General features: G+C 47.5%; 2 protein-coding genes across 2 annotated transcripts in view; one reads left to right on the top strand and one right to left on the bottom strand.

Moving 5' to 3' along the window:
* Positions 1-1185: 1185 nt before the first annotated feature.
* PLA2G5 (phospholipase A2 group V) overlaps positions 1186-13390 on the top strand; it is a 49683-nt gene continuing 37478 nt past the window's right edge. Inside the window, exon 1 of the mRNA XM_044938186.2 lies at positions 1186-1396. The gene's annotated coding sequence lies outside the window, so the exon portion shown is untranslated. The remainder of the gene's footprint in view (positions 1397-13390) is intronic.
* LOC102402444 (phospholipase A2, membrane associated-like) lies at positions 1889-6849 on the bottom strand. Its single transcript, XM_006054376.4, has 5 exons — positions 6724-6849; positions 4509-4558; positions 3951-4095; positions 3601-3707; positions 1889-2372 (listed from the first exon to the last, which is right to left on the bottom strand). The coding sequence occupies exons 2-5, from the start codon at positions 4546-4548 to the stop codon at positions 2230-2232; spliced, it is 435 nt and encodes a 144-aa protein (XP_006054438.4). The 5' UTR covers positions 4549-4558; positions 6724-6849; the 3' UTR covers positions 1889-2229.

Below are 13390 nucleotides of genomic sequence, written 5' to 3'. Positions count from 1 at the left end.
TTCTCCAACATCACAGTTCAAAAGCATCAATTCTTTGGCGCTCAGCCCTCTTTATGTTCCAACTCTCAGATCCATACATGATTACTGGAAAAACCATAGCTTTGACTATACAGACCTCTGTCAGTGAAGTATTGTCTCTGCTTTTTAATATGCTGTCTAGGTTTCTCATAGAAACCTCCTTTTCTTCTAAGGAATAAGCGTCTTTTCATTTCATGGCTGCAGTCACCATCTGCAGCAATTTTGGAGACCAGGAAAATAAAGTCTGTCACTGTTTCCATTGTTTCCCCATCTATTTGCCATGAAGTGATGGGACTGGATGCCATGGTCTTAGTTTTCTGAATGTTGAGTTTTAAGCCATCTTTTTGTAGTACTGTAGTGTATATGTCTATTTACTGAAAAAAAAAAAATCTGTGTATAAATGGGCCTGAGCAATTCAAATCCTTGTTGTTCAAGAGTCAACGGTGTGGTGTTAGACAGTGATGAAGCAAGAGGGAAGAGGCAGCAGAAATGGATGAGGGGCAGCGGGAGCATCCTGGGGGAGGTCCTGTTACTTTCTATGGGATGGACGTGTTCAAACAGGATAGTCAACGCTCAGAAATGTTTTCATTTACTAATAATTAGAAGAGCTAGCCTCGTATAAGGGATTGTTTCCAAAATCAGAATTATGCCTGAACTTTTTCTGTGCTCTGATTCTTAATCTTCCTTTGTGAGGAAAAATTATTTAATACTCTTTAAAAAAAAACTTCTAATGTGGAAATACATTTATGTGAAAATTATGTAAGAAACAAATAAACAGAAACCTCAATGGAATATAATTAAGGAGCCGGAAGGCAGAGGTCTCACATCCTGGAATGTTAGCAGAGCCCAGTGGGAAGAAGGAATGAGTCCTCTTCCTTCCTGGTAAGGACTCAGCCCATGAAAAGCCACAGACTCTTTGTTTCCTTGAGCCCTTCCCCACTGTACAGAGCCAGCAGCTCTGGTGGAGATTATTGAAGAATTCTGGTCCAGGTGGGAATATCTCAGAGAAGCCTTGGATGACAAGAGGGGAAGTAGCATCCAGGTGAGGGATGGACCAGCTACGTACTTTGTGGGTCCCCGTGCAGAACAAAATGCTGGATTCCACGTCATTAACAACTTGAGACGGCTGGACAGAGCTGTAAAGTAGGCGCAGTGCCCACTGGGACTCTGCCTGGGTCACAAGCCCAGGAAGCCAGCCCTGGGTGAGGGGGTAAGTGCCCTGAGAGCCCCACTGGTGGCCAGTGTTACACTGACCCACCTCTGGGCGGCAACATAGAAGATTGTGCCTCACAGAAGACTTGGATTATAGACCCCCAAACACCAGGAGCTGTGCTTCTGTCTCTCCCCAACAGGCCAGCAGGAGCTGCTCTTGGCCAAGGTAGGAGGGGTGGAAGGCTGGCTTTTTCTTGTAACAATAAGGACAGAGGCAGACATGTCAGAGCCCGCGGTTTATGTCCATTACCCATTTAATTTCCCCAATAAGCCAGGGGGCACTTGGGACAAAGCGATCTCCATTTAGATGAGGATGCTAAGGCTCAGGGAAGTGGTGGTGGTGGGGGTTTGACTCAGCCAGTCTGACGCTAAGTGAAGTGTCAGTCCCTTAGTCATGCCCAATGTTTTGGGACCCCGTGGACCCCATGGAGCCTGCCAGGCTCCTCTGTCCGTGGATACTGGAGTGGTCTGCCATTTCCTTCTCCAGGGGATCTTCCCCAACCATGCATTGAACTCAGGTCTTCTGCACACCAGGCAGACTCTTTACCGACTGAGCCACCAGGGAAGCCCATATTTTTAACCCCTTTCAAGCTATTCCCTCGTACTGGTTTGTTTTCACACTAGAAGTACCTGTGAGTACCACACACACACACTCACATACAGTTTGCCAAGTAAATTGTTTTATTCAGAAGAGCCCACCAGGAGTGTAGCTGCCGCAGCTAAACATGACTTTGAGCTTGAAGAAGAGTGGAAATAGGAGGAACAAAACCTCTGGCTGTCCAAGGAAGCGGGGGCAAGGAGCTTGGCATACATGCCCAGATCTGCGCTTCTCTTTCCAAATAGAAGGCTTCTGTTGGGGGAGAGAAGGGCTCCCGGCTGGTCTCTAGGATGGAAGATGGGGTTTCCTTCATTTGTGAGGGAACATGGCTAGGGCAGGGAGTTGGGTGTCAGAGTGGAGGCTCAGCACTGGGTGGTAAGGCGTCCAGGATCGGGGGCCTCTCAGCACTGCGGGGCATGCCCTGTGCACAGAGAGTTTCTGTAGTATTGGAGCTTTTTATTATAGGTGTTCTGGGTCTTTGCAAAACAGATGGCAGCTTTTTTATCACATTCACAGACTATACGTCTACACACGCCTTGATCCACTGAAAACACAAGAAAATAAAAACAGGGTGGGGGTTAGTTCATATTCTATGGTTTCTTCTGGGAATTCCGAGGGACAAGACACAGCCCCTGTTCTCCCAGGGTTTCTAGTCTGGGACAAGCATTGACGTTCAGATATTACTGGCTGATGAGGGCCCTGTGTGGGCCCTCAGAAAGCCCACACCCAGTGTCATGAGAGCACCAGCAGCTGAGCACTGGGATTCTGTGAAAAGCCTTTCTCTTGGCCACTGTCTCTTTCTTCTCCCCAGCAGATGTGTTCAGGTGCAAAGTCCCTGGCCACTGGAGTCGGGGAATGGTTCTTGATAGGTCATGGTCATCCCCGTTTCCTTTGTAGTGATTGGTGTAGGGGAAGCACGTCACCCTGCCCTGACCAGGGAGCCCCAAGGGGAAGTCTGCTGGGGGCTTCCGGGAAGGATGAATTTCCTCTCTCTGGAAAGAGGCTTGTAAAGGAAAGCCTCTTTTGTAGGGTGAAGCCACAACTCTTGAAGCTCTAAGTGTGCCTCGGAATCACATTGCCAATGTGGCAGAGCAGAAGGTTGGGAAAGGACTGGATCCTTGGCAACACAGCTGAGAAGCTGCCCCAGCTGACCACCATTGCTATAGGTCAAGGGCTTGCTGTCTCTTGTCTGCATCATGACAATACACCCCCTTCCATCAGTCTCCATCAACCCTCAGCCAGAGCAAGTCCTCTGAAATGCAAGTCTGGTCATGTCACTCTTTTCCCCAAGAGCTCGCTAATTCTTTAGGACAAAATGTAAACAGAACACAACATCTTTCTTACTCTCTGGCATTATTACTCACCACTCTGTCTCATCCTCACATTTCCCTTCCACAGCACAGAACTGCTCCAGCCCCCTCTGGCCCCCTGGACCCTGCTGTGTCGTCTTGGTGGGATGCCCCAACCCTCCTTCCCCTTGACTCCTCTCCGCCTGAGACTGCAGCTTGGAGGTCACCATCCTGAGGAGCCTTCCTTGACCCTCATTCTGAGGAGCCTTCCTTGACCTTCAGGCTGTGTTCAGAGCCCCGCCCTTTTCCTCACTGCACATCAGACTCCACCGAGTTGTATTTTCCTTTTCCTTACTTCCCACTCAACTGTGAGCCCCTTGAGGCAGAGACCTGTCCCTTTGTATCTAGCTCTGGTGCCTGGCACAGGGAACACAGGAAAAAGAGCAGAGGAGGCTGGGTGCAGTCGGTAGGACTTGCTCTTACCACACGTGATTTGGCCCCGGCGGATAGACACGTTGTAGTTCAGGAACTTGGTGCCACATCCATGATACTTCAGCTTTTTGTAACAGCAGTCATGTGCCCAACAGCACCTGTGACAAGACTGAGCTATGGGGGCGGCCTCCCCATGCTCCAGGGAGCCCAGTGCCTGTGGTTTCACCCAGCTTGACCCCGAGCAGAGACCCAGGGACACGGGACTAGTTTGGAGCACAGTTTCCACCAGGATGGCTGCTTTTTCAGCTGAGCCTCGCTGGTGTTCTTTGACGTGGGGCTTCGGCTCCCGCCCCAGCCGGGGCCACAAGTGGGCAGAGGCGGGAGGGCTGGGGTGGCCTCACCGATCCGTTGCATCCTTGGGGGATCCTCTGCCACCCACTCCACAGTAGCAGCCGTAGGCACCATAACTGAACAGGGCTCCCTTTCCTGTTGTGTGCTTGATCATTCTTGCAAAATCCCACAAACCTGCATGGACCTGAAGAAGGGCTGGAGGAAATTGCCTGGTGATGGGACCTGGGACTGCACGCCCACCTCTGCCTCTCTCTGCCACTCCCCCTCCCCACAAAGGTCCTTGCCTTCCTCCCACAGAGAGGGGGACAGACGCGGGGGAAGGGAGCCTTGGGGATGAAGGAGCCTCCTTCCCTGGGCTGTCACCCTTCTGGTGAGTGACAATGAAAGTGAAGTTGCCCAGTCGTGTCCAACTCTTTGCGACCCCGTGGACTGTAGCCCACCAGGGCTCCTCTGTCCAAGGGATTCTCCAGGCAAGAATACTGGAGTGGATTGCCATGCCTTCCTCCAGGGGATCTTCCTGACCCAGGGATCGATCCTGGGTCTCCGGCATTGCAGGCTGATGCTTTATCCTCTGAGCCACCAGGGTGAGAGGTAGAATGAGCTCTTACCAAAGGCCATGATCACTGCCAGCAGCAGGAGGGTCTTCATCTTGAGGTTTCTGTGGGGAGAAACACAGATAGGACGGCCTAGACCCCTCTCCCAGGTGATACTGGCTTCTGCCCTGGGCTCTGCTTTCCTGCCAGCATCCAGCAGTTCTGACGAAGAGAGCCTTTAGAAGAACTCACAGACACGCTCCTCATCCCCAGGTGGGATCCAGCGTGACTGCCTTCATCAGGCACACAGTACACGTGGAGGGGGCACTTCCCAGCTTTGTCAAACTTTCCACTGGTCAAGACCATGCCTCCTCGCAATACACACCAACGAGACCTCCATGCTCCTCACCCACCTGAGAGTTCCTGGAAGGCAGTGACCAGATCATTGCACAAAACTGGGAGATCCCTGAGGTCTTAGGCTGTGCGTCCCCCGTTAGATGTTTCTTACTCATCCCCCACACTGGAGTCAAGGCTTGGGAATTCTGCCCATGGAGTCCAATCTGCGGTGTTTTTTTTGAGAACTAAAGCAGCAGCCTCTCTTTGAACACTTACACCTGCACAAACACTCACCTACTCACACCCAAGTGAATGCATAAAACATACAGTCTTGTGCTCACCTACTATGGTGGACATCCTTTATCACAATATATCCACGTATGTACACAACACACTTGTGCACACCATACCCTCTTGTCTAACCAAATCAGGCACATGCAGACTTGTGCTCATGGGTGCCTGCATGTGCCTGCACACACTCTCACACACACACACTATAGCCACTTGAAGGCAGCCAGTGATCAGGGACTGGGTATTCATTTCTGGCTATTTACTTCTCAGAGGATCCCAAGTTAACATCCGCAAGAGATCGCCTTGTTTATTCCAAACTCCAGTTAAATACCTGATCCCTCTGGGAGCTTGGGGGTTGGTGGGTTAGGGGACGGGGTGGCCTTATGGCCAGGTGTTGGACTCAAAGTTTGCATGCTTCTCCCCCAGGCAATCTCCCCTTATTTTTGCCTCTCATCAATCAACTAGCAGGACAGAGCTGAGGATGGAAACACCTTATGTGCCAAATTTTAGATGATTCTGTAATCTCTTTCTCCTTAGTGAATGAACTCTGATAATCAGGTCTGGGTGTGACCACTAGTCACCGCCTTGAACCCACTTTCAGGAGAGGGCAGGGGCCACCTGCTGCTGACCGGTTCCTTTCTCCTGCTAAGTATGCCATTTGGGAAGAAGAAATAGCGCATTTAGTGTTATTCATTCAATCAGTCAGTCATCCACAGTAAGTACATATTAAGCCTCCATGAAGCACCAGGAGGTGAGGCTTTCAGGAGGTGCTGGGGATTTGCCCTGCCCCCAGTGGCCCCTGGGACCTCTGCAGGGACAGAACTGCAGTGGGGCAGATGGTCTTCCCACTGACATGGACCAGCATCTCCACTTGCTCTTTTCCTTCCTCTATCTTCTGTTCTCCCTCCATTCCTTCTAGAGAAAGCTAGAGGGTGTCCTAGCCTCCCTCCACCCCGGCTCCAGGCACGCACTTCTGACAGTTCATCCCCAGTCGTCACCTGTTTGGAGATGGAACTGACTGATGCTCCTTGAATCTACTGCTCTTTCTTCTTCAGCCTCAGGGAGACTGTGACTCTATCTCCCAAATAGATGCCTTCTTCATGCCCTTCACCACTGCTAAGAATTTAGCTCCTGGGGCCTTCAGTTAACCCTTCCCCACACCCATCCCCAAAATGCCAGTGTGCAGAGGCGATGTTGCCCACCATCATTTCACTTGCTCCCCACATTCTCCAGGCCCCCCTCCAGGTTAGGCTCAGGAGACTGAATCCTGCCAGCAAACTGTGCGCCTCGGTGCTGAGGGCCACTGCCAGGCAGAAGCGAGGCAGAGACCAGCTACAACGCCCCAGGCTTTCTGTGCCCCTCATGGTGGAGCAGAAGATGAAGGCAGCTTGGGTTCCTGAGTCCCAGCATGGAGCACACTTATTCAGAAGAATCCTGCAGACGTGCAAAGGTCTTTGCATGAGCAAGAAATACACTTTGGCACTTTGGTTTGTTACAGCGCTGGTCATTGAGCGCAGTGAGCGGGAAACCTGTCGCACGGCACTCTCAGCCCATCTCTAACCAGTGCTGTGGCTGGATCAGCCGGCGCGGTTTTTTACAACTGCAAGATGCCCTTTAACAATAATCATCAGAGATCTTTGAAAGAATAAAGGTTATTACTTACAGGAACTGGAAGAACACAGCACGCCTGGAGCCCCGCAGCACCGTTGAGGGTAGAGAGACTGAGATCTTGGGTCTGGGGTTCCGCTTTTATTGGGGTCAAGGGTGGGGGCCTAGGCTTTTTTGTGTTCACTTTTTATTGGTGGATTTAAAATACCTGAGCCGTAATGGAAAGTGCAGGAAGAGAAGTAAAAAAAATAGGTGGCCCCAATAGTCAAATTAACTAAAATCTCTAAAACAAAGGTGTGCCTGGCAAGGTGTTTATTCTAGATAACCGTCTTGGACGTGGATGCCTGGCAATCAGAGGTTTTCAGGCATGAATTGGAGGTTATCGGAAAGTTACTTTACAAAAACCCAGACAGACACGCCAAACAACTGTTAGGGTTTACAGTGCAATAACCCATCTATACCAACGAACAGCCATCCCAGGCCGCTTTCATCTTGAAGATACAATTTCCTTGAAGAGCTAGACCTGTATTAAGGGTTGACTCGTGAACCCGCCAAATTCCTACGTTGAATTCAGACCTCCAATAAGACCTCAGGATGTGACTCTATTTGGAAAGAGGGCCTTTGTGGAGGTGATGAGTTAGGATAAGGCTATTAGGGTGGACCTAATGCAGGATGACTAGTGTCTTTAGAATGAGGGGAAGTTTGGACAGAGAGACACACATACGTCTTCACTGGGAGAATTCCACGTGAAGGTGAAGGCCGAGATCGAGGTGGGGATGCTTCTATACACTGAGGAACCCTAAAGATGGCCATGTCATGATCAGAGCCTGGTGAGAGGAGGGAACAGACCCTCCCCTACAGACCTCAGAAGGAACCAATCTCACTGGCATTTGATCTTAGACTTCTGGGCTCCAGAACTGAGAGAGCAGATATTTCTGTTGTTTAAGTTAGTCAGGTCGTGGTACCTGGTACAAATTCCTTGCAAACTGATATAACATCTGGGGATCTCTGTGGGTCTTGGCAATCTGGGGTCTGTGGACAAAGAATGCCCCCTGCCATCTCAGTAAACAAAGGATGGGGTGGCCATCAAGCCAGCAGCCACCCCAGACAGAGCATCCCAAGGGGACTCAGGGTGGAGGCAAAAAGAGGGTACTGATGCTAGGTTAGGTAAGGTGTATACCACAGAAGTGATTTCGCTAGACTCTTTTTAAGGGAATTAGTTAATTTACTGGCTGTGTTGGGTCGTCTTTGCGGGCTTTCTTAATCGTGGCGAGTGGATGCTGCTCTTTGCTGAGGCGCGCAGGCTTCTCAACACAGTGCCTTCTCTGGTTGCAGAACACAGGCTCTAGGCAAGTGGACTCCAGAGGCATCTCACGGCCTCTCGAGGGACTGATGTAGTTGCAGCTGTGCTCAGGCTTAGTTGCTCCCAGGCATGTGGGATCTCCCTGGACCAGGGATTGAACCCGCATCCCCTGCATTGGCAGGTGGGCTGTAACCAGTGGACCACCAGAGAAGACCAAGGCCAGACTCTTGCATCTGCCCACACAGAGAAAAGCACTAAATTAATTAACCTGAGATGTCTGGTTTTGCTTTAATTAACAGTGATTTTTTGATGTTTTACTACCTATTTGGGGTGTGTGTGTGTGTGTGTGTGTGTGTTTCCCCAGCCCCTGTATATCCTGGCTCCTCCCTCATCTCTCAGTACCGTCCTCAGAGCTACCTGAGAGGCTGCATCCGGGCTGAAGCCCTCAGTAATGCCCCAAGTAAAGCAATTCTCAAAGTTTAGGTTCTGCCTTTTTTTTTAGTCAACAGATTTTTTACTCCCCTGGCCATTTGTTTTAGGCCTACATGAAGGCTCAGAGGTGATGGGCTAGCTAGACTGCGGCCTTTTGTTAGGCACCTCCGTTCAGAATATTGTCATTCAATGACAAGCATTCTGGTCCCCCTCCGTATACCCTGGTGGCTCCTGGTATCACGTCCAGGCCCCAGTCCCCAAAGACCCTGGTGATGTCACACACTGCCTCTCCTTTCCTCATCTTTTCAAGATCTCCCTGAAGAATCAAAGTCCATGATTTGGCTTCTTGTCTAGCCACCTTCATCCAGGTGGCTGCAGACGGTAAAGAATCTGCCTGCAGTGTAGGAGATCTGGGTTCGATCCTTGAGTTGAGAAGATCCCCTGGAGAAGGGAATGGCTACCCATTCCAGGATTCTTGCCTGGAGATTTCCGTGGGCAGAGGAGCTTGGTGGGCTACAGTCTGTATGGTGGCAAAGGGCTGCACATGGCTAAGCAACTAACGCTTTCACTTTCCAGCCACCTTCATCCAAAGACTAATATATTTATTTATGTCTGTTTAAAAGGATATCTTTTAAAAATACATTTTAAAAATATTTGTTTTTATTTATTTATTCGGCAGCACCAGGTCCTGCCTGTTGAGGTATGGAGATCCTTGTTGTGGTACGGGCGATCTTTTTATCTGTAGCATGTGAATCTTACTGGAGGCATGTGGGATCTAGTTCCCTGACCAGGGACTGAACCCAGGCCCCTGCATTCGGAGAGTGGAGTCTTAGCCACTGGACCACCAGGGACATCCCCCAAAGATTAATTTAAGCACTTGGAGTACATCAGTGAAGAAGGAAAAATTCTCTACTCTCATGGCGCTTACATTTTGGTGAAGAGAGACAGACAGTAAAACAGAAGACACAACAGACACGTGATACACAGCTGATCCTTGAAGAGCGCAGGATCAGGCATGCCGACCGCCACACAGTCAAAAGTCTGCGCATAGCCTTATAGTTACTGTGCATAGCGTTTAATATCTTATAGTCCCCATACGTACAGATTCAGTCAACCTCAGCTTATGTATTCCTGCAGTGCATTTACTAAATTCACATATTTTTATGGAAAAATAATCCATGTGTTACTGGACCTGCAGAATTCAACTCTTTGTTGTTCAAGAGTCAGCTGTAGAAATTTAGTTAGTGATGAGCAAGGGGAAAGAGATGGATGAGAGGAAGCAGGAGTGTGAAGATGGCTGCTACTCTATGTGGGATGGATGTGCCCCGATGGGACAGTCAGAAAAGTTTTCTTGCGTTATTCATAATTAGAAGAGTCAGCCTTTCATCAGTGGTTGCTTCCAATATCAGGATTATTTATGGCTGGACTTTTTCCTGTACTCTCTGGTTCCTACTCTTTCCTTTCTAAGGAAAAGGTACTCACTACTCTTTTTTTTAAAAAAATAATAATTTGGAAATACATTTACAGGAAAGTTGTGTAAGAAATGAATAAATAGAAATTTCAGTGAAACTGAGTTGGGCAGCTAGAAGGCAGAACTTTCACACCATGTAAGGAAAGCAGAGCCAGATAGGAAGAAGGAAACACCGGTCTTCCTTCCTGGTGAGGACCCAGCCAAGGGAAAGCCAAGGAAGCTTTGTTTCCTGTAGCCCTTCCCAACGTCCCTTGTTCCTCTACAGAAGAACTCTCCTCTCCTTACCATGCAGGGACTTGCGTGTGGTGCGTCACTGTCGCAGACCCCGAGTTATGCTCTGCTGATGCCAAAGAAACCCACCACTGCTGGGAAATATCTGACAGTCTAGGTATTTGTTTCAGGTCAACAGTTGCAAACGTAGAATTCCTATATCCCCCTCATCCCCTGAATGTTAACATTCTGCACATAGCCACGATACAATTATGGAAACCAGAAAATGGGCATGATTAGCTAATCTACAGACCTTATTTGAATGTCATCTGTTTTCCTATTAGTATCTTTCGTTTTTTCTAGTCCAGATTTCCACCCAGGATCTCCTAGCACATGTAATTTTTAGGGCTCCTATGTCTCTTTTGATCTGTGACAGCTCCTTTGTCTTTCTTTGCTTTTTGTGAACTTGAGACTTCTGAAGAGCACTGCTAAGGCATTTTAGAGTGTTCCTCAGTTCAAGTTTGTCTGATATTTCTCATGATTAGAATGAAGTTATGCATTTTTTGGCAAGAATATCATAGAAATGATATTGTACCTTTCTCAGGAGATCTAATCTATGGTATGTGATAATGAGAGCTCTTATTACCATTCTAAAAAATATTTCTGTATTTTTAATTGATTAATGATAGCTTTACAATGTCATACATCAACATGAATTAACCATAGGTGTACTTATGTCCCCTCCTTCTTGAAACTCCTTCCCACCTCCTTCCCAGTCCCACTCCTCTAGGTTATCACAGAGCCCCAGTTTGAGTTCCATGAGTCATGAATCCCAAAGAAAGGCAATGCCAAAGAATGTTCAAACCATCACGCAATTGCACTCATCTCACATGCTAGCAAGGTCATGCTCAAAATTCTCCAAGCCAGACTTCAACAGTATGTGAACCATGAAATTCCAGATGTTCAGGCTGGATTTAGAAAAGGCAGAGGAACCAGAGATCAGATTGCCAACATCTGTTGGATCATCAAAAAAAGCAAGAGAGTTCAAGAAAAACATTTACTTCTGCTTCATTGACTATGCCAAAGCCTTTGATTGTGTGGATCACAATAAACTGTGGAAAATTCTGAAAGAAACGGGAATACCAGACCACCTGATCTGCCTTCTGAGAAATCTGTATCCAGGTCAAGAAGCAACAATTAGAACTGGACATGGAACACAGACTTCTTTCAAATAGGGAAAGGAGTATGTCAAGGCTGTATATCGTCATCCTGTTTATTTAACTTATATGCAGAGTACATCATGAGAAACGCTGGGCTGGATGAAGCACAAGTTGGAATCAACATTGCCGGGAGAAATATCAATAACCTCAGATATGCAGATGACACCCTTATGGCAGAAAGAGAAGACGAACTAAAGAACCTCTTGATAAAAGTGAAAGAGGAGAGTGAAAAAGCTGGCTTAAAACTCAACATTCAGAAAACTAAGATCATGGCATCTGGTCCCATCACTTCATGGCAAATAGATGGGGAAACAATGGAAACTGTAACAGGCTTATTTTCTTGGGCTCCAAAATCACTGCAGATGGTGATTGCAGCGATGAAATTAAAAAGACACTTGCTCCTTGGAAGAAAGCTTTAACCAATCTAGACAGCATATTACAAAGCAGAGATGTTACTTTGCTAATAAAGGTCCGTCTAGTCAAAGTTATGGTTTTTCCAGTGGTCATGTATGGATGTGAGAGTTGGACTATAAATAAAGCTGAGTGCCAAAGAATTGATGCTTTTGAACTGTGGTGCTGGAGAAGACTCTTGAGAGTCCCTTGGACTGCACAGAGATCCAACCAGTCAATCCTAAAGGAAATCAGTCCTGAATATTCATTGGAAGAACTGGTGCTGAAGCTGAAACTCCAATACTTTGACCACCTGATGCAAAGGACTGACTCATTGGAAAAGACCCTGATGCTGGGAAAGATTGAAGGCAGGAATAGAAGGGGACGACAGAGGATGAGACGGTTAGATGGCATCACCGACTCGATGGACATGAGTTTGAGGTCACTCTGGGAGCTGGTGATGGACAGGGAGGCCTGGCATGCTGCAGTCCATGGGACCGCAAAGCATTGAACACAACTGAGAGACTGAACCGAGCTGAAGTCATACAGCAAATTCCCACTGGGTATCTGCTTACACATGTTAGTGTATTGGTGTTCATCTTGATCACGTGGTTAAGGTGGTATCTGCCCAGTTTCTCCACTGAACAGTTATTATTTTTCCTTTTGTAATTAGTAATAATCTTGGGCAGAGGGAGCTACTGGGAGATCATTTCTGCTCATACTTCCACTAACTAATTTTAGCTTGAATCCATGTTTTGTTCTTACAACAGTTTGATAATCGGTGTCTTTTGGGACCCTCATTCCTTCAACATTAAGGATTTGAAATCCACTCTAGGTAAGAGCTTTTCTTTACATTAATGTATTCAATTATTTATATCATTATGTGGTTCTGGAGAAGATTCTTGAGAGTCCCTTGGATAGCAAGGAGATTAAACCAGTCAATCCTAAAGGAAACCAACCCTGAATATTCATTGGAAGGCCTGATGCTGAAGCTAAAACTCCAATACTTTGGCCACCTGATGCAAAGAGCTGACTCATTGGAAAAGACCCTGATGCTGGGAAAGATTGAAGGCAAAAGGAGAAAGGGGCAGCAGAGGATGAGATAGTTAGATAGCACCACTGACCCAATGAACATGAATTTCAGCAAACTCTGGGAGATAGTGGAGGACAGAGGAGCCTGGCATGCTGCAATCCATGGGGTCACAAAGAGTCAGATAATTAGTGACTGAACAATAGCATCAATACGTACTCATTATTTTCATCCATGGGTTATAATTCAGTACAACCATTATTTGCTTTCTTGGTCAAAATGTTCCATCTCGGTGTGGAGAGCACCTTCAAGTTGACAGTTTATGTCCTTTTGGCACACCCTCATAATATCTTTTTTTCTTAGCACATCCTTCCTCTCCCCACAAGATGTTTCAAGCTTATCTTTTATTTAACATTCCCAAGCCCTGGAATCAGACATTTCTCCAGCAAGTCCTGGTTCCTTTCTTCCTTCTCTCTTTCTTGTTTTTCTTCCCTTTGACAATGGTATTTAGAAACAAAGATCTGGGAGCCAGGGGTGCATATTGCTCCTGGGATGTCACTGCTTCTGGGCCTTTTCAGCAGTCAAAGTTGGGAAGTAAAACATTCTCTCTCTCTCTCTCTCACAAACGCTCACACACAAACACACACACACACACACACACATGCA

The sequence above is a fragment of the Bubalus bubalis genome, chromosome 2, assembly GCF_019923935.1.
Source record: "Bubalus bubalis isolate 160015118507 breed Murrah chromosome 2, NDDB_SH_1, whole genome shotgun sequence".
Taxonomy (NCBI): domain Eukaryota; kingdom Metazoa; phylum Chordata; class Mammalia; order Artiodactyla; family Bovidae; genus Bubalus; species Bubalus bubalis.
Note: the sequence above shows the minus strand (reverse complement) of the source record. Positions and strands in the feature narration are given on the sequence as shown.